The sequence below is a fragment of the Epinephelus fuscoguttatus genome, linkage group LG11 (genome assembly GCF_011397635.1).
Source record: "Epinephelus fuscoguttatus linkage group LG11, E.fuscoguttatus.final_Chr_v1".
NCBI lineage: Eukaryota > Metazoa > Chordata > Actinopteri > Perciformes > Serranidae > Epinephelus > Epinephelus fuscoguttatus.
In genome coordinates this window covers 21,712,948-21,734,567 of record NC_064762.1, presented here as the reverse complement: position 1 = coordinate 21,734,567, position 21,620 = coordinate 21,712,948, and the positions used below count along the sequence as shown (strand labels likewise).

At 41.3% G+C, this 21,620-nt stretch overlaps 1 protein-coding gene across 1 annotated transcript in view; it reads right to left on the bottom strand.

The window, feature by feature from the left end:
- kcnk3a (potassium channel, subfamily K, member 3a) overlaps nucleotides 1-21,278 on the bottom strand; it is a 56,035-nt gene extending 34,757 nt beyond the window's left edge. Inside the window, exon 1 of the mRNA XM_049589936.1 lies at nucleotides 20,907-21,278. Coding sequence (XP_049445893.1) covers nucleotides 20,907-21,189 — 283 coding nt within the window. The 5' untranslated portion in view covers nucleotides 21,190-21,278. The remainder of the gene's footprint in view (nucleotides 1-20,906) is intronic.
- Nucleotides 21,279-21,620: the final 342 nt, after the last annotated feature.

Sequence of the window (21,620 nt, the reverse complement as noted above, 5' to 3'; positions counted from 1 at the left end):
AGCTGAAACCATTTCCCTCCGTGGAAACAAAGCTTTTATTTACTTTATAATAAATTGTTAAGACAGTAAAGCCTTCAAGCATTTTAAGTCTTGTGTGTGATTTATGGAAGGTTAGGAAATTTCCACTAATCGCTAGGCTAATGCATACAATGTCAAATTCCATAGGCTTGTGCTAATAACGTTAGCATGTTGTATTTGTTTGGAAAACGTGTTTAATATAATACAGTTGTTTTGTCGGTGAGTGCTGTGAGTTGTAATGTAGCAATTTCGTACCGTTACCTTTGTTAAATGTTGCTGTTGTCCCTGGCTTTATATGAGTAAAGGAAAAGTCTGCTAGCTGCTGGGCTAATTTATACAATGTAAAATGCCATAGGCTTGTGCTAATAACATTAGCATGTTGTATTTGTGGGGAAAATGTGTCCAGATAAAGACAAACGCTTTGTCTGTGAATGCTGCGAGTTATAATGAAGCTGATTTGTGTACTTGTGTTTGAAATTGTCTCTATTAAGCCATGTTTAATGTGTGTTTAATGTGTGTTTTTGGACTTTACAGCACTTCACAGAAACTCTGTTGCCAACTAGTGTTTTGGAAGTGTAACTGCAGAGTGACATAGACCAATAACCACATAAGTATAAATGCTCACAACTGCTTAGGGCTTGTCGTAGGCTACGGCGTAGGGTCTGCATCGAGTATAAATCCCACTTTAGAGTGTGTTTAAAACTGCAGGACAGTTATTTATGGCATTTTTGGACCAGCCATATAAGTTGTTTTTGAAGTCAGCGAATGTCGACCTGTTCTGCTGTTTAGGTATGACAGAGCATTTTAAAGGGGCTTGATCATAGGTGAAGACAGGCCAGTCAATAGACTGTCATTAAACTAACGTTCATTGGCAAAAACTGCCCATAAGGCCCGAAAAAAGTAGCCCAAATTATCACAAGCTGCCATATGAAATAAAGAGTATCCCATTTTGATGGAAACCTTTCAGTCTGGCATCACTGACTGTAGAGAAGGTTTTTATAAATCCTGAACTGTCCTTGGAAAGCCTGTCTCTCTACGATGTACTCCACTGTAAGAGCAGAGAGCCACAATAGCCACAGCCTTGTTAGCAGCATTGTTCCTGGAATCACATCCCGACTGAACTGTCCGCTCACTGAACAAGTTTCCAATACCTTTCCTTTTCAGGTCAAGAGAGGAGAAACACAGTGACAGAGCCATACTCAAAAGACAGCCCCACGACACTTTCACAGCCAGTCAGTCTGCTCTGCGCTGAGGTGTGCATTACATATCTCATTTTTCTTCAGGTCTCAGTCAGTCAGTGTGCACCGATGATCTTCGAGACCAATCAGAGAAAAGACTGAGCACACTGTTTTTCAAATGACATATCACGCACAAGAATGTAGACCATGGAAATACTCAACGACATTCAATCATGCAGTATCATTCAATATTAAAGGATCAGTCTGGTGACAGCCTGGTGACCAAAGACCAAACCCAACAATAACTTGATCCTCCTGTGTTGTGTGTTTGTGCCATAGAGCACCCTTATTGTCTAAATGATAATAATGCTGTACTTTATTTAGAGTTAATCACTTGTACTCAATCCTGCTGCTGTAAATATGCACTAAAGCATCAAATGTGTGTTGATCTGCTGCTGAATAGTCCCAAAACAAAAGTGCTATTTTAGTAATGTTTGCTTAAAACTACAGTGCTAAGCTGTGTTACACATTTGATCCGATTTTTAAATAACTAACGTACGAGTTATTTTTAAAGATTTGCATCTTCAGGAGGGACCAAATGTGCTTGCAGTTATACCACAGATAAGGAAGACAGAAAGAATTGAGAAACATACTAACACTTTGTTGGTTTTGCTCTTTTCAGAGGGGTCTGTTGACGACAAGAAAAATATAGAAAACAATTTAAAAGGTCTAATTCTACTTGTAAACTGTAAACTTGTAAACATTGTTGGGGTCAAAAGTAATTTGTTGTACTACATCTTTTTGCATTTCTCCACAACACTACCATTGCCAGTTCGTGATATAATGTTAAACCTTACATATGCCCAAATAAAAAAGAAACCCTATCCTAATAATATAAAAGATTACAAGATAATACACAAGATCTTTTTATTTATGCTCTCTTTAATTACTGATACCACAAAGCCAAAAGCAAAGTTGGTGAAAACAAGTCCAAAGAGCACTTCACAAAAAAATGTTGTGGCAAGAACAAGGCTCAATAAAAGAGTCAAGACGGCACTGCAGTTGGCTAACTGCTTTAAAATAAAACTATATCAATATACAGTATAAAACACTATAAGAGGCTTGCCTTCCTAACACCGCCTAGTACAAATATTAAGTGCCTCAAAAGAATATATTAATAGGTCTATATAAAATAGGAGACTGACCTTCCTAACACAATGAGATGATGACAGATGTAAAAGGAAAAAATATACTGAAATGGTATATGAATGACACTGAACAGGCCCGCTCACCAAACCATGGCTTCATAGCATAATAGTCCAGCTTATTTGTAGTTTTAATCACTAAAGCTGCTATATCTCATGAGGAGAGGTCTCTCAAATTATTTGTCAGACAACCTGTTACTCCTCTGAGTCAGCAGAAGACTGCCATGGCTGAAGAGCGTCTCCTCGGGCGCACTAGATGGTGTCGCTGTTGGCGGCATGTTTGATGATTTTTTTCTATCCACTCATTATACAGATATTTAAAGAAGTTATTTAACGCAAGTAACGACATAATCTATTGATAATTAACTGTACACCCTAACCTAATTAATTCATTCATTTTCTGTAACTGCTTGTCCTGTTGGGTGTCGTGGGGGTGCTGGAGCCTATCCCAGCTGACACTGGGCGAGAGGCAGGGTACACCCTGGACAGGTCACCAGACTATCACAGGGCTGACACATAGAGACAGACAACCATTCACACTCACATTCACACCTACGGACAATTTAGAGTCACCAGTTAACCTGCATGTCTTTGGACTGTGGGAGGAAGCAGGAGTACCCTGAAAATGCAATGGTTTATGTGATATCTAATCAATTAGCGTCCTTTAAATGGCGTTAAACCAACCAAAACAGGTTAGTTTAAGTAAAGTTACATGGGTTAATTTAGGAAAACAACTTAACAAAGTTGACTTCCTAGACATTGGACTCTCGTGCTAGAAAAATGTTAAGTTTTGGTTGGAATACAAATCTAGTTGACGATATATTCATAGGTCTAACGATGTTAGAATTTCATGTTGTGTGGGCGTTAACATTATGACGTTTTGCAGATGGTGGATTTCGTTCTCCATACCTTACAACTAAATGTCGTTATTCTACGTCAAGATGACATTGATAAGAGATGTTTGGAAGACGTTGGATTTTGGTTACTTAACACAACATCACTACAAACTTTCGCTCTTTATACTCCCATCACCGCATTAGCCACGTGATCGCACCTTCCCTGATTACGTGGGTTATATATAAATTATGGTGCATTACTTTTCATAGGTATGTGTATGAACAGTGCATGAGAACAGCCTGAACTGTAATGGGATAAGTGAATTCAGGAGCACGTGATTATGAATTCGATTATGTGAAAATGTATTTATAGTAATGCCAACACTGAAACTGAAGCAGTATATTTTCTTCACACATATTTAGTGTCTGGAGCGCCGAGACACATCTGAGTTAATCTCAGATTTCTAACTGGAAGAATTAGCACATTAAGTGAACAGCTGTGTCCAGCCCTCACTAAAAGCTCTGGGTTGTAGAGAGCATCATAATCTAATATTCCAGGACATGAGATTATAGGCATTCTTTTATTCAGAGACAAAACAGAGAAAATAGTTTTTATCTAATAAAGCTCTCATGAGTCAGTTTGCTACAGTACAGCAGAGACTCAACACATCATGCAGTGTATATTTATTCACTGGAAGAGAATCAGTAGGAAATTTTAAGTGAGAGAGATTCAGATCTCACTACTGTCTACTATTTTATTTGGTTTAACTCCAGCCAGCCCCCACTGGATTATGAAGTCTAATAAATACAAAGTCATGTTATGTTTAGTGAGTCAGGCATGCACTCAACTTTCCATTGAGGCAGCGAAGCATAAAGCAGACGTACAATAATAGGTAAACATTCGCTGGTCATGTGAACGGAGCAGCAGCAGCAGCAATGGGAGTCACTTCTGTCAACTTTCTCAGACGTTACTCCTTCAGATCCAGAACAGCAACAAGCTCTCTCAGCCAATAATAGCTGTGGATGTTTCTCTCTGTACACTCACTTTGTACCCACAGCTCAGTGAAATCAGGGCCTTTGATGCTTCAGAATGTTAGCATTATTGTTAACGTGCTTTTAATTAAAGAGACTGAAATGCTGCAAGTGCTGGAAATAGCATGCAAAATCCATTAAACACTTTGACACACGGGGATTTGTTTGCTTTGTGTGTAATTATTTACACAACTGTTGATGCATGGAGGTGTCAGTGTGTTTTACTTTCCCTTGTGGCTCTGTAATATTTACCCCATTCAATAACTTCACTGTAATAATTAGGATTACGAAACAAAGATCCCATTAAATCCACTTTATTGGAGCGCTGCCGACGTCTTCATTAAAGTTTGTTGCTCATTCAGGTCTGCTTAGTAAACTTGGAATCTTGAGTGAACTTAAAACAAACAAATCAACAAAGTTACCATCACAAGAACAGAGGAGCCTCACAGAATTAGCTTTTTAAAAGCTGTATTAGCCAAGATTTTCCCATTGAAATTACAATCTCTACAACATCATGTGACACCAGATAAGAGCTTCTCCTCTAATTGAGACCTTATTGTTTACCTCCTTGTGTAAGTACATAATTTCTGAGTCAGGATGTGCCTCACAGGTACACATAAATTATAATGTCATGAAACAAGAGCAGCAAGAATTTCGAGGACCAGTCAAATAAAGGGAACATCAAACCAGAGCAGTAAGGAGTTATACAAATATCAGTCTATACAGATGGGGATTTGAAAAGTTTTTTGTCCTACATGTGTCTGGTTTGGGGTGTAAACAATAAGAACTACACACAGTTTCTGTGATTTTGGCCAGTTTTTGGTAACCTTGACTAGGGCTGGGCGGTATACCGTTTCGTACCAAAAACTGGTATTTATTTGCATTATGATATTAATTTTTCATATACCACAATACCGGTGAATAGCCCAAACAAAGTCCGGAACGTGCGCGGCGGGAAAGTGTTTCAGCGGGGATCCATTTCACCGCTGCACGCCACAGGCGTGCTAGAGCCGGCGAGAGTGAGAGCATAGAGAAAGGTTTACTACACAAGTTGCTGAAGAAGAACACGATGACCTAGAGGAACTCATACCCAAAAGAGCAGTGTTTCCCCTATATGCAGCTAGCAGCGACGCACCGCTCTGTATCGTGCACGGTGGAGTTTCGCCCCGATGCGCACGCACACACACACAGACAAACACACGCACAGGTGAGCACACTAGAGCACGGCAGGTGCAGCATTTTCCTGACCGAAGCCGACCCAAGTCCGAGACAATTATAACCGAGCGCGGCACTAATGGAGCGGAGCCTGTGTTGCATTCAGGCGTTGTCACGTAGCCTAAATAACAAACAAATTCCAGCATGTCAAGTGGGCCCAACCCGAGTAAAATACCATCAAATACTGTGAAATCGGTATAATTTTTTTAAAAAACGTGATATGAAAATCTTGTCATAACACCCAGCCCTAACCTTGACCAATATATGACGTGACGCCAGGCATTGAATCTAGCTCTGCTGCTAGTAGCAGTTGCTAAGACAACACTTCAGCATATACAGTAGAGTCTTATGTAATCACAGATAATTAACAGTCACCACAGTGTGAAGGTACAATAGTAATATAGTAATAGTAATTATAGCCCAGACGCCACCATGAATTTGTTACATTTGCACTTTTCATACATTTCGTATCGTTTCTAAAGTGAGATAATATATAAGCTGACATTTGTCACCAGAAGGTGGAGGGGATGGTGAATGACGTGTCACCCAGGTGAGATACCTGCCAAGCTGCAGCTGCAGACCACTGCTCGAAAACAACAACACAGGTTGGATTTTTGCAACACTTGGTGCCGTTCCCCAGCAACATTTGATACAATGAACCTGGGTGTTTTTAGTGGCTCAGCACGGTCTTTTTTGTAGCTGTCCAGCCCAGCTGCATTCGTGTGGGGGTATCTCCTCTGCTGTCCTCTCCTGGTTGTCCATTTTATTGATGTACCCAAGATAAAAAAAATTGTTGCCCTAAGTAGGCACGGTTTTCACAGCAGCCCTGAGACTTTACACCAGGGTGTTTCTCAGCAGTGTCTGAGCCACCAAACCTGGGTGGCCCAGGAGGTGGAGGGGATGGTGGATGGTGTGTTACCTAGGCAAGCTGCAGACCACTGCAGACCAATGTCTGAACCCAGCACCATTGGTTGTATTTTGGCAACTGTTTAGAGTGTTTCCAAGTGGTGTTTGAACCATCAAACCTGGGTGCTTTTTATCAGGATCAAATTGTTTGTAGTACCGAAACTGGTTTTGGGAAATAGTAGCATATTGTGGCGTTTCCCTGTGGCATTTTCCAGCTGTGTTTTGCCACCAAACCGGGGTGTTTTTAGCGGCACATCACATTTGAGCCATCGAACCTGGGTGATTTTCATCGACCTGTGTCTGCTTTCCTAGTGGATTTTGTGCCACTAAATGCAGGTGTTTTAATCAAAAACACGATCTCTTCGTAATGATAACAATGTGGTACAATCATGGTCAAATGTAACTTTGGCAAAAATGTCCAATGTGAACATTTTTGCTGGTGACTGTGTTGCATGGTACGTGAATACATTTAGTTGCGTGCCTTTTTTCTCCTAGGGCACTCCCACTCCCCTCCCCCTCTTTAGCCAAATGGCATTTACACAAACACACACACACACACACACACACACACACACACACACACACACGACCTCTGTGCCAAATTCTAGCCTCCTAGGGCAAAAACTGTGGCTGCAAAAGGGTGTGGAATTTTGTTGAGGTCGACCAACCCACCAACTGAGTGACCAACCAATAAGGTGACTGATGGAGCTCAACCTTATCTGCCTGTTTGAAATAGAAACTTATTCAAACTAAACATAAGAATCCATTTTTTTTTTTGCTTGAGGTGGTCACATCTCACAGAAACACAGCATGTAACCTTTAAGGAGGGGTCATGAATTGACTTTGTCTCATTTTAAAGGGTCAGAAGCCAAAAAGGTTGGGGACAGCAGTGAATGAGAGAGGCTGACTTATTGTCCCAACTGAACCTCTTACCTCTATGATCCCCTCCATATGTGCAGGTTGTGTGCAGTGACATTTACTGTCATTACCGTGCATTTCATAGTTGGGATTATTCAGGCCTGCCAGCAGTCAGCGTGCTCAGAGCCAAAGAGGATGGATGCCTTCCTCCCTGACCTCCTCCTACCAGTGTGTCTCACTCTGCTGCACACTTACAGCTGTCTTTGTTTTGAAGTTTGTGATCTTCTTGTAACCTCAGTGACACAGACACCGAGGGGGAAAATCAAACAAAGAGTCAATCAAACATTAGTCATCCTTTCATCTCTTTAGGTTTTCAGTGACAGCCCTGAGGCAGCGCTGACTCAAAGACCATCCTGTGCTCTGTCTTAATTAATGTACAGCTAACATGGACATGTATGCCATGCACAGTTTGTCCTGTGACCTCTGGGACCCTAAAACCTGTTCAGACTCTGTTGTGTAATTTCAGATTACAACAGAGCTGTCTTTCTTTACTTTTGCGAAACATTATTTTTTGCAAGCAGCTCCATGTCACATTACATCTCAGTGTGTCTGCATGATGAGCGAGGAGGGCAGCGGCTCACTGTGGAGCGAGACACACAGGGTTATACAAGGTACTTTTAGGGCCCTTTATTCAAGCACCAGGGAGAGTTACAGTTACCTTATCTCCCAAATCACTTAAAACACAGCAGCAGCTCCACAGCAGGGCTGGGATCAATTCTCCCCAATTCAATTAAAGTGTAAACTGAAACGGCCCTGGTTGATTATAAACCATTAATTCTCAATTGACCGATTACATATAGGCTGCAAGAAGCATTTTGGTTTTTTTTTCTTTACTGTGTTTGGAGCAATTTTAAATGCTGAGTTTTGAGAGGTGTCACTGTGAGAGCGCGGCTGAGAAGTTTCATGAGAGACAAAACAATCCACAGTATATCTTGGCTCGTTTAAATGAACATAACAAAGTCAATGAGCGGCTGATCTCTGGTCTTCATCACAGAGCACCACAACAAACTAACTGCACAGTGAACTTAAAAAAACAAGACAAGAGTTGTATTAGCAACTCTGTGACCATATCTCTTACAAATAAAGGTGGTAAGTAGAACCCTATAGGGTTCTTCAGTTTGTCCCCTTAAGAGAACCCTCACTGGGAGATCTGTGGTTCAATCCCCAGCTCCGCCAGTCCACATGTCGAAGTGCTTGGGCAAGATACTCAACCCCAAGTTGCTCCCAATCCATCGGTGTATGAAGGTGTGTGAATGGTTACTGAGCAACAGGTGGTACCATGTATGGTAACCTTGGCCACCAGTATGTGAATGGGTGAATGTGACGTAGTGTAAAAGCACTTTGAGTGGTTGCGAGACTAGAAAAGCACTATACAAGTACAGTCCATTTACCATTACCATTTGGTTCCTGGAAGACCCTCCTATAAACGTTCCACCTGGAACCCTTTCAGAGGGTTTTACTTAAAACCCAACATGCAGGGTTTCACCCAGAACCACGTGTGAAAGGTTCCACCCAGAGCACCCTGTGACAGGCTCTACACAGAACCCTTCTAAAGTGTAATGCTTCCACCCAGAAACCTGTCTTGGGGCTCTTTCCAGATTCTTTCCACCTTCCTAGGGGACTAACAAGTACCCACTAGAGCTGCTCTTGACTAAGAATTTTCTGAGGTGACCAGTAGATGTCATTTAGGGCCATTAGTCGACTAGGCATGTTTACAATATTAGTTTGATTATTAGATTATATTTTGGACACACAATGGTTTGAGTTGAAGGTGTGAGAAAGAATAGTATCAGTAACACTGTTAACACTGTGCTACTGTTATTGACACTGTCGGCAAAGCAGTAATGATTGTGCTTAGTGGCTAATGGGCATGTAGCTACTTCCATGTTTCAGATGATACGTCATTTTGTAGTCGACCAATGAAGATGAGTTTACATATCATCTTGGGTTCGTCCTTCACCTTCTCAAAATGATCCCACATTTTGGATTTCCTGCTTGCAGCACGGGGGCGAAGCAAAACACTATTCATCTGCACACACTGTGATGCCACACAGCTGGTTGAATATCGGCAAGTTTCCCTTTATTTTCATTGCCTTCTGTCTCAGTTACTAGGTGATGTGGTGGTTCACTTTTACACTGTGATCTGTGCGTTAGGCTTTAGCTTCTGTCTTTACTGTCTAACATGTTGTTGCTTGCTGAGTCAGTTTGACATCCTGGATATATCTTTGAACACATATTGTAGACCCGTCTGTCGGCTTCTCTCTGAAATCCTTCCAAAACACATTTTTCCAAAAATGTGATAATATTTCTTCAGGGAGTACAGTTCGTTGTGGCGTGGGCTCCATGTTTGATGGACCATCACAAAGGGGCAGGGCTGAACAAAGGGTCAATTAATTCACAAACCCCTGGGCTTTAATAGCTCGTATCTATTTCAGCAAGATTTCTGCTCAAGCATCTTCCACATATCTTAGTTCACTGAGAAGTCAGGAATAAAGTGTTGGTATTCTAAGAAGACAGTGGTAATATTACAAGAATAAAATTGTAATTCATTGAATACAAAGTTATAATTAGTCAACAAAAAAATCTACCTGCCCTTTAGTCTGCTGTGCATGATGTAATTGCTATCCCCATCAGACCTTTCTAAAGGCACAGAATCCTGTTTGGGACTTTCTCTGGATGAGACAATGTTTAGGGAAGCTGCTCAAACAAAGAACAAAGAGTACTGACTGCAGGCTACAGACCACTGACCTTTAAACAGGACTTCTTGCTATGCAAAAAAAAGAAGTGGGTGGATGAAGCTACAGTCTGTCTATATTCTTAAAAGGTCCAATCGAATCTCAGAAAAAACTTTTCAAGTCCATTAGGGTATGGGTTTTCATTTTAGACCTATGAAGACCTCTACACCAGAGAGCAGGAGTATCAGGTCATGCCTTGACAGATGATGGTGCTCGATGAAACATGCAAGGATCACCAAAATTATTGCTATTTATCCTGAGGGAGACATTCATTCATTTATGAATTCAGGTCACCAGACTATCACAGGGCTGACACATAGAGACAGACAACCATTCACACTCACATTCACACCTACAGACAATTTAGAGTCACCAATTAACCTGCATGTCTTTGGACTGTGGGAGGAAGTTGGAGTACCTGGAGAAAACCCACACTGACATGGGGAGAACATGCAAACTCCACACAGAAGGGCTCCTCTACCCTGGGTTTGAACCCCCCACCCTAGCTAGGTTCGAACCAAGAACCCTCCTGCCGTAAGGTGACAATAGCCCCTTTTACACTGCCAGATTTTCGGCAAATGTTGGGCCGTTTTGCCGGCAAGCGGCGAGTGTTTAGACACACAGAGCTGGATTGGCGAGTCGATCCGAGGTGCCCAATGTTCCGCCTCGTAGGGTAGTCATATTGGCGGAACCTTTTTGGTTTAAAAAGAACAAGGCGCCCTTCCGTCACGGGAGGGGCTATTGATGACTTGTGGGAGGAGCTGTTGATGACGCCACACGTGTGACCCACTGGCAGTGGATAAACAGGAAACAGCTGATAGCACTAATTAGCGAGCAGCTAGTAGCAAGAGGGAAACGCAAACCTGACAGACACTGTAAAGATAAACAACTGGGTAGACAAGGAATTATGCGCCCTCCTTGTCCTCGCAAATAAAGAAGCCATTAACCGTCAAATGACGGTGACGGTGAAGGACGGGCCAACTTATGTGAGAATCGCTGAAGGACTGACCAGCCGCGGCTTCCCTCGGAGCATGTCACTGTTTACGTCACACGCTGAGCTACATGTTTTGTTACTTGCTCACGCCCCCCATTGCATTCTGTATAAACAAAAGTAGGCAGGCAGCATTTTGCTGACTTTTGAAGACTGATTGGGATTTCCTGCAAATTTGCACAATTCCTATGTAAAAAGAGCTAGTGCTAACCACTGTAACACCGTGCTGTTCAGAAAAACTGAATCAAATCTCATGTAAATCCATTGTTGTCGAGACATTACAGTTAGTAACTAGAAATGTGAACCTCATGGTGGTGCTAGAGGAAAAGTCAGAGGAGTCATGAGGATTCATCATCTGGGAACCATGAATATCTGAGCAAAACTCCATCCAGGTTACAGACAAATAAGAAACGTCTAAGACAGCTCTTCATTCTTTTTGATGTGATTAAACTTGTACCTACAGTATGTCTTAAACTAAAAGTTTCTGATGAAACAAAAGCAGAAAGGCACCTCTATCGCCTCACTGCCAATATCACTAGGTCACTGAGTGCAACACAGCTGTATCTTTATTTGTATTGTCGCCCTGCAGTCACTCCACCAGCTGAAGCGCTGAAGGATCCATCTCCCTGTCTGTGTGACAACGATAGGAGCCCATGTGGAACAGCTGGTAAGAGTTATATTCTTTGTGCACCCAACCACTTACTGCGCTCACCTCTTAAGCTGACTGAATAATAATGATGATACTAATGTAAGTAATTACCATTAATAATTCAGGATCTGACCTCTAATTATGCAACGGCCTGAAAATGGAGTCACGCCTTGTGCCGAATCGAAATACATGTCAGTGATGAAAATAGAAAAATTATCACATATTTTATTCATAGTGAGTCCACATATAGAAACATTAGATGCACTGACCCAGAGAGAATTTGCTGCTCTTTATTTTTTTTCTCAGCGACAGCCTGCTTCACATTCACACACTAATGTGCTTCCACAGTTGGTAGCTTCCCAATTCATCAACAACTGATGCACTGCTGGTGACGGAGCAACTAAACCAGAGCTGGAAGGGCTTCAGCTCTCTGATCCAAGACACTTTTAATGTGATGGAGGGTCTGACTGCAAACCAACCGGCAGATTTTCCCTCACACAGTTAAAGTGCTTTGACACTGACTGGATGCTATCTGTTAGGATTATAGCGACTGGTACAGATTGCATGCCCTGAACGCATTTGTCTTTTCTTCCTCTCTCTACAGTTATGGAGTCGCAGAATACAAATGACGAGCCGCTCCATCGAAACACTGAGCTCATGTCTACTGAATCAGCAACAGGCAAACAGCCAAATGATCTTTGAACAAAAACTATTTAACAAGAGTGATTCACAATAATAAAAATCCAGGAAGGAATGTTTTTCTAACTACAACCATATGGTGACTTTAAACGATCCTTTAAAAAAATTGGTTTATGAGCCTAAGAGGACGGTTAATGACTTCAGAGATTAGATATTAGACAAAAGGTCAGAGTCAAAATGTATTCTTTTGCAAAGTTAATTCTCCACGACTTCAAAGAACTCGATCAGCAAGTAGATAAAGGTCCAGTTCACCCACATTATGACAGAAAAAACTCACTTACGCCTGCTGATATCTGATCGTCTTGGTTTTATTTGCCCAGATTTCGTGACGTCACTCTGAGATTTCCTCCCTACCTAATACTGTTTCCATGAAATATGACAAGTATTATTTCAACATCAACATGCCTTCCTATAAACAGTGTCCTCATTAATCATAATAATCACAGAACTCACATTTTGTAAAGGACTATTTTTTCAATAGAGAGTATGAAAACTGTGCCACAGACAAAATTCTATTCACTTCCACTGAGATGGGGTAAAGGCAGAAATTCCACAGACAGACATCTTTAGATATGGACAATTAAACTATCTGGTTGGGTAATGCTTTTTTATTGGGTGAACCAACCCTTAGAATTTGCTGTTGTAGAGTACTGTAATAGACTCAATTATTAATTCAGTGGTGTTCATTATGTCAGCAGTTTCTTTAGCGTCTTTATTAGCTGATCTGTCAAAACTGACAGGATGGTCACACCTTCCTAACATCAGCTGATTGACAGATCAGACTTTTGTGACGGTTCGGTTTCCGCCGAAACATGTCAAGAAGCCAAAAAATGTATGTAACATCTTAATACATGTCTGAGATAAAAGAACAACTAAAGTGATTATCTGACTTGATTATTGTCGACATGAAATAAAAAAAAAAGACTCTATCACACCACAAAAACACGCCAGATGATTTGTTTTGGGCAAAACCTGCACAACTACAGTATACTTAAGGCAAAGATTGTGTCCTGGTAAGTAAAATGTACAGTTAAGCAGTGTTGGGCAGTAACACGTTACTGGTATTACAGTATTAATATCAATTTTTTTCCAGTAACGAGCAGTGTAACTAATTACTAATACAATTTCAGTAATACTTGAAATGCAACAATCACATTGCGGATTCATTTTCGTGATGGTCGTGCTGCGCAGGCACATCGCAAAGCAGTAAGCTAGTTTGGGGGATGGAAACGCTTACCTTTAACAGCTGGAAATACTCCCATTACTTTTGTTATTTGATTTTGTCAAGAGAAAAGATGACAAGAACTCTTTCCACTGTGAAAAACATGACCTCAAACTTCTGGTCTGAAACACCTACTATGACCGACAGCACAACAACAGGAAGCTCCGGGAAATACACCATTATCATGGTTAGGGTTACTGAAAAGGTCTAGTTAATGGCAGGTTTATTTCAGGGAATAAGTTTCTTTAAGTCCGCTTGTGCGCGAGGGTCCATGTGACGTAATCCACCTGCGTGCGCAAGGATCTGCATGAACCTCTGTGTGGGTGTCTGCGTGCAGTCCATTTTGTGTCACCATGCAGACTGCACGCATAAGCACGTCAACTGCGCATACTCCAATCTCTGGTTCCACACTTCAGGCTGGTGCAAAACACTGCAGTCAAGCAAACCACAGTTAAATTACTTTAACATCCTATACACTATCACTCCAGACCCAGCAGCGTCTTCTGTGTTTCTGTTTCACCCAATGTTGGCAGTAGGAGGATGATAAACTCACCTCGCAGGCCTCCAGTTTACTACTTAGGGCTGATGTGGCCCCTTAGTTGTACTATGAATAGAACCATGTGCACGTCCATGTGACCCAAAGCCTTGCTACAAAAAGGCCAAACTACTGCATGAGCACTGAATGTTGGCGTTGGATGGATGAACCTTGGCCAAATAAAATCAAAACTTTCTGCATGACTCAATACTACTGGAAGTACGTGAGAAAATATGTTGTGTGTGTGTGTGTGTGTGTGTGTGTGTGTCATTTGATTTAATTCAGCTTATGTAAATTCACTGTGATATCATAAAGACAATGACTAATGTACATCAACATATGATTAAAAACAAAAACACAAGCCAGCTGCCCAAAAAGAACGACATGTTCCTGCAGTTATCAGATGTCACACGGCACATCAGATAACACACAGAGGATATGAGCCATGTCTTCTTTGTGCGACAGTGTTTTCATGTTGTGTGTTTGTCCTCTACGTGGTCCAAATGACCTTGAACTGCAGCAGTCACACACGCGCTGACGTGGCCGTGACAACATGTGCACCCCTGGAGGAGGGTGACTGTGGCAGAGATCCCCCTGAGCTCCAGACTTTTATCCACTCCCGCCATCTTGAGAGCGCTTTCTCACTCAAAGCTCGTTTATTTTCCCCTCGTGGTGTTTCTCACATCGCCTCAATCTTTTCCCCCCACACTTGGTGAGTAAATGGACACCCTGCCCTCCGCCTCCCCTTTCCTCTGTGGAAAGTGATGACTGATTACTGACTGCGGCTTCTTCTCCCTTCCTCACTTATGTTAAATTATTAGTAGAGCATGCTGGGACCAGATCTTGTCATGTGCTAGATCTTTTCCACTGGCCGATGTGCAATTTAGAAATATGATTTTTTTATCCAGGAAATGTATGTTTTCTCATAGAATCAACCACCTATGAGTTATATACAATATTAATTTCAAAACAGACTGACCTCTCTTTCATTTTTCATACAGAGAGCATCATGTCATGTTTTCACACTCTGGTCCTCGGTGTGTCCTGTGTTGGATCAGAGTGTCCTGAGCCTCGTTTCTAAAATGACTTTGATCACTAATTTCAAAGAATATGACAGGAAATAAAACGTTCACGTCTATTATACTTCAGTAAATAGCTGTAGCCTCTCCTTTCTGATCGAAATTTGAAATAAATCACAGCTTAAGCTCAGATTTAGCTTCAAATAAAGGCTTAATGAATTCAATGTTTCACCTTTGTCCTGTGGCTCAGCATTCAGACCTTACTGTAAGTCATGGCTGCAGGATATTCAGTGTACAGTACAGTATCTACTGTGTTAATGTCGTGTGCCAAGAGGCCAGCGGAACATCGAGGGTCTGGTGTTGTCATTAATACTTAATGGCAGGCTGCAACGCCAATCACTGTGTTTGTAGCAGCCTCGGGGCTCGCAATTACAGAATGCGGTTACAGACACCCGGGGTTGGGTTAGTGTGCAATTAGTCGCCTGCATCTGATAGGGTTACAGAGTCACAGGTCACCACTGACAACTGCCCCGGTCACTAAACACAGGCTGAGATAGGACACGGCGATCTTGAGAGATGAAAAGAACATGATGAAGTGAGATTGTGTGTCTGTTTTATAAGAATAAAAACACAATATCCCTCTCCCAAATAAAAAGTTGAATTTATGAGCAATAAAATGAACCATTTCTCAACTCGAGTGTTTGCCACTACCGCTTTACTTGGTCTGGTATGACCAGTAGATGGAAACTAATGTTAGCTAACACTAGCAAACTTTAGAAAGATGCTCATTTTATGACCATTTTGTACTTGTATTCCTGTTGAGCTATGTTTAATAATATCACAGATGAACATGATGTCTTCGAAGCAACTGATTAAAGAGATATTACAGGGGAACTTAACATATTTTTCAACCTTTTTAACATGTTACTGTGTCTAATATGAACAACTATTTTTGAAATTGGTCCAGTATTGAGAGAGAGCTGCAGCCAGCAGCTGCGAAATGGGCTGCGATGTTAGGGTGACCATAAATTGGGACAGACAGTATGGTGGTGCACAACCACGAGGAGGGGTGAGATTTATTAAGTTTATACTTCCTCACAGTCTTTTTCGAATGTGTAAATCAAAGTAACTATACATTGACAATTGCTTTTCATTATTTGTAAAAACTACTTTCTGTCTTTTTTTATGTGTTCGAAATAAATATCAAATGTCAATATCAATAACACTATAACACACAGGACCAACTATATAGTCCCTGGATCGAAAGTTCAACTTATGTTTCACCCGATGGTAGGCAAAGGTCCCTGTACTGATATGATCTTTTATGCTAGCATTTCCACCTAGCATGACCAAAAATGTGTCTTGCAGTCTGTACAAATTTTTTGTTGCCAGGTACTTTACGAAGAGCTGTTAAGAAAAAAAACCCTTTTTCTTCAGCGTGACAGCTAACTGTTAGAGTACTGACAAGTTCTGTGAGAAAGAGCTGTCAGCGTCATAGCTACTAAGTTGGCAACGACCCATCAATTGATTGAAACTAACAAATAAATCAGTTTGTATTGGAATCTGACAGACCTGGCACACCCATCTTGAAATCGGGGACAATCCCAGGAAAACCAGGAAGTCTGGTCACTACATGCAAAATAGTTGTTTGGGTCAATTTCTCAGCATCAATGTGCATCCACTTAAAGTGCCTCTATTGCCACTGACAAGCTCAGATTGTTATTGTAAGTGTCTGACAACATTATGGAAAGGACCTCTACCGAGAAATAAAACACCTTATTAACTTTTGCTTCATCTGGTCTACTTGTGTCCAACCAAATCTCACTCATGGGGAAGTCTTGTTCTGAAGTCTGGCGAGTTGAGTCAATAACAAACAGACTGGATCAAATTAAAGGTAAAGGAAAATGTTCTATTACTCTGCAGCACCTTCTCTCAATATTGGACTAAATTCAAAAACTGTTGTTGCCCACGTAGACATAGACACATGGGAGAATAGGGTCCAGGTGGAAAAATCCATAAATTTCTCTCAAAGCAAATTCAATTCCTGTAATCACCAGTTGTAGCTACAGTGGTTGTTGTTAGGCAAAAATTGCATAGAGCTGCTTTAAAGGAACAGTTTGTGGTATGTAGGGAGATATAGTGGCTTCTGTCGGTGAGGATCGCAGATTGCCACCAGCTGTAATTCGCCCAGTTAGAATTCGCTGGGTGTTTATTGCTGAGGAGGTTTTTACTGGGAGCACTGGGAAAACAAACAAACCCAGTGATTTTAACACTGAATAAAGCAGTTTCATGCAAACTTTTTTACCACACTCTCGTCACAGTGGGGCTGTGAACTACTGTGGCCAATGCAAAATCAAAATACACAAATGGCCCTGTCTAGAATCAGTGTTTGGTTTGTACATTCTGAGCTACAGTAGGAACATGGCGGCACAATATGGTGATCACTGTGGTCGAGGACCTGCTTCCTATCTAAATACAAACAGCTCATTCTCAGGTAACGAAAACCCAACAGTTCTTATATTACGGTGATCATACACTAAAGAAAACATGCTTATAATACTATATTTCATTCCTGCCAATATATCCCCTAAACACTACACTTTGGATCTTTAAAAGTGACAAATCATAGCACAACATGCCTGACAAAGTGAAGCTTGGGGTTGTAGCTACAAGCAGAGTGTTACGCAAAGAGCTGAGTGAAGTCAAAATGAAATAAACAAACCGGCTCATGTTGAAGGCTGTGTGATAAAGTGAGTAAAGAGCTGGGAGCCTTGTGTTGTTGCAGGGCTTTTTGGAGCAGGAATAATGAGTACAAGAGAAGAGGCAAATGAATGTCTCATAACTTAAGTTTCCTGCAGCATCTTCTCTAGAAAAAAAAAACAACCTTTAGTTATGAGCAGCACAATTTCAGATTTGACGATAAGCTTGTCCTTAATAGTCCTTCACTTGGCGGCTGCGGATCTGACTTTGATGCGACCCCCTTTTTCAATGCTGCGTTTCAGTAAAAGGTTCTGATGACAACCTGTTTGTCTGGGCTCAGTCTGTGTGGAGCAACACACACAGTGTTAACACTGCGGTAATGGGGCTTCAAGCTGCCACCAGCACCTCATACTGATGTGAAGAACTTGTGTCAGTGATGATCTATATTCACATCATGTAAGATCATCTAACAAATGGTAATTTAACCTTCATCGCTGTCACTATAACAAACATATGTTTAAGATGTTTCAAGAATTATTGGTGCAGTCTTTCATGGTATAAGGGTTATATTATGAAAACACAGCTGCAGGGGTTTGTGGTGCACCTGTTGCACTTACCACTAAGTTTATAAATGATATTTGATGATGTTTCCTCCAGCTGTGTTATCATTATAGCACATCATGCTGTTATGTATTCATGAGCAGGTTTCCTGTGTCTTCAGCCGCTGTACTTAAAGGTCCAGTGGGTAAGATTGAGGGGGATTTAGTGGCATCTAGTGGTGAGAACTGCAAATTGCAACCAGCTGAACCCTGTCCTGCTTAGGATTCCCTCAGTGTTCATTGCTCAGGAGGTTTTAACCAGGAGCTGAATTATTCACAGAGGTCTCATCCTCTCAAAAACAAACAGACCAGGTGATTGAAAATGGTAAAAACACTGAATAAAGCAGTTTCACGTTAAAAAAATCTGTGTTTTTCCTACACTTCCTACAGCCTGCTTACCAAGCACATGCAAATGTGTGCTCACCTCATTTCTGATCCAGATGTTCAGAAGGTTTTTATGGGGTAGGGTTGCAACAGTATGAGATTTAAGGTATCAAGGTATTACTTAATTATCAGTATTATAAGTCAAAGTGACCGTTAAGGTATTAAAAAAAAGATTTTTTTTTTTTTTTGGCTGAACAAATGTTTTATCACTATAAAAAAAAACTTGAAACCATTTTCTTAATGGATATATGTGAAAAAAGAAAAATTAAGTTGAGGTTGACCACTGCAACCCTACTTGAAACCATTTTTTAAAAATGGAAGTTTGTGTAAAAAAGTCTCCCTTTTCAAAAAAAATCAAAAGTTGAGATTCACCGTCCAGTTGCATTTCTTTTTTCGTATTCTAGATAACTGATAATTGATTGTATATGATGGTTGTATCTGCTATGCAGCTATGTTGCACTATATGTGCCCAAAACAAATTTCCCGCTTGGGACAATGAAGTTTATCTTATCTTATATGCAAATGTACACTGTCAGCTTTCAAATCATGATACACATTTAAACCAATATGCAACTGCAACCCTATTACTGGGAGCCGAATTATCCACAGAAGTCTCCTTCTCTTTAAAAGAAACAAACCAGGTGATTGCAACCAGTAAAAACACTGAATAAAGCAGTTCATGTTAGAAATCAGTGTTTTTCCTATGCTGTTTGGCATGTTGGAGATGGAACACTTGCCCAGAACCTCATCATTTTTTTCTGATAACTTACTGTAAGATCCTGACATTCAGGAGGTTTTTACCAGAAGCCAAATTATCCACAGAGGTCTCTTCCTCTCCAAAACAAACAGACCCAGTCATGTTAAGTGGTAAAAACACTGAATAAATTAGCTTCATGTTAGAAAAAAATCTGTGTTTTCCGACACCCTCGTCACAGAGGGGCTGCTAAGTACAGTGTCCGAGCCAGAAACGTGAATCACCCTATCTAGAGCCAGTGCTTTGTTTATCCATCCTGGGCTACTATAGACACACACTGATTCAACATAGCAGACTCAATAGATGAGGACCTGCTCTCTCAACAGCTCATTCTGAGCTAACTAAAACACAATGATTCTTATTCTCAGGTATCAATACACTAAAGAAAACACATGTATTGTATTATCTCCCTAAAACCTACACACTGGACCTTTAAGTACTTTAAGGTATTTAATTTGAGTATTTCCATTTTATCCTGCTTTAGCTCTACTCATCTGATAGCTACAGGTGCTGGTTTCTCTGCAGATTCAGATTTGACACACAAAACATGTAATGATCTTATAAAACAAGATGCATTGGTATAGATTAAACCACTCAGTATATTACACTGCAAGTGGGCAGTAGCATGAAACAATATTCAATTCAATTAAACTCTATTTATCCAGAGGGAAATTCTTGTGCCGGGGAATGCTTCAAATTACAGTAACACTAAGTATAGTAACCACAGTTTAACATTCGCAACCAGTAACAACCAGTGGGTTCCCCGGGTCAGGGTCACTCACTGGGCCCAGTTTTATTTATTAACAACAGAGTAATATAATGCTGCCATTTTTCTGCATTTTGAGTCGTTGTTTTAACACTTTTTTTCCAATATTTTTCCACTGATGCTCACTCAGTGTAGGACCTATACTGGTAATGGAGTATTTTATACTGCAGTATTAATATTTACCTTAGTAAATATCTGGTCATTTGTTGTTATAGCTGCAGGGGGTTTTTGGTAGGCCACCTGTTGTACTTAATATTGAGGTTATGAGTATATTCAGTCTGTGGTATTGCTCAAATTATTACACAGTGTTCCTGTGAGTATTTAAATGTCTGTGAATCTGCTACAGTATTCCCTTTAGGATTTGCTGTGATGTTAATGTCCTTTAAAACAACATGCTTGGCTCATGCAGCCCACAGATTATTCCACTGAGGTTTAAAGGCATGGGTTTTGCCTCAAATTAAACAGAAACCGGAGTATAACCAATATATAAACTTTTATGTCGCAGTAAAATAAAAGCCAAAGTTCAGACATGGTCAGCCTCTTACCTATGGTGGTGATCACAGTGATGGCGAAGTAAAAGGAGCCGGCGAATTTCCACTGCACCCCGGCTTTGTGCGGCTTGAGCTCCAGCACCACCTTCTCCAGCTCGCCAAAGTCCTCCGCGGACAGGTTGAAGTTCCTGAGCAGCTCCGCTTTCCTCAGGTCCAGCTCCTTCCTCTGGGTCGTCTCCTTCTGGGACTCCAGCGCGTCGAAGATCGCGGCGCCGACGATCAGGTAGGTGAAGGTGCAGATGATGAGGGCGAGGGTCCTCACGTTTTGCCTCTTCATGGTGCTGTGGTGCGCGTCAGGGGGACGGGCGGAGTGCGAGCGCGGGTCTGGAGGACGGGGAGCTCGGCTGGCTCATGGCTGTGCGCTGCTCTGACGGAGCAGAGGAGCTCTCTGATTACTTTATGAGCAGAGGAGCTGTTCATTCAGCACCACGCCTCCATCCCTCACCTCCCTCCCACTGCAGGAATCCTCCCCCTACACCCATCCATCCACCCACCTCTGTCTCCCCCCACCTCTCCACAATATGAGTGAATCCCAGTTAAACCCTCATCACAAGACACACTGTGTGGATCAGTGATGATGATGATGATGATGATGATGTAACTAAGTACATTTACTCAAGTACTGTTTACATTTGATGCTACTTTGTAAGACTAGGCTACTTCTAGATTTTGGGGGCAAATACTCCACCAGCTACATTTATTTAAAAA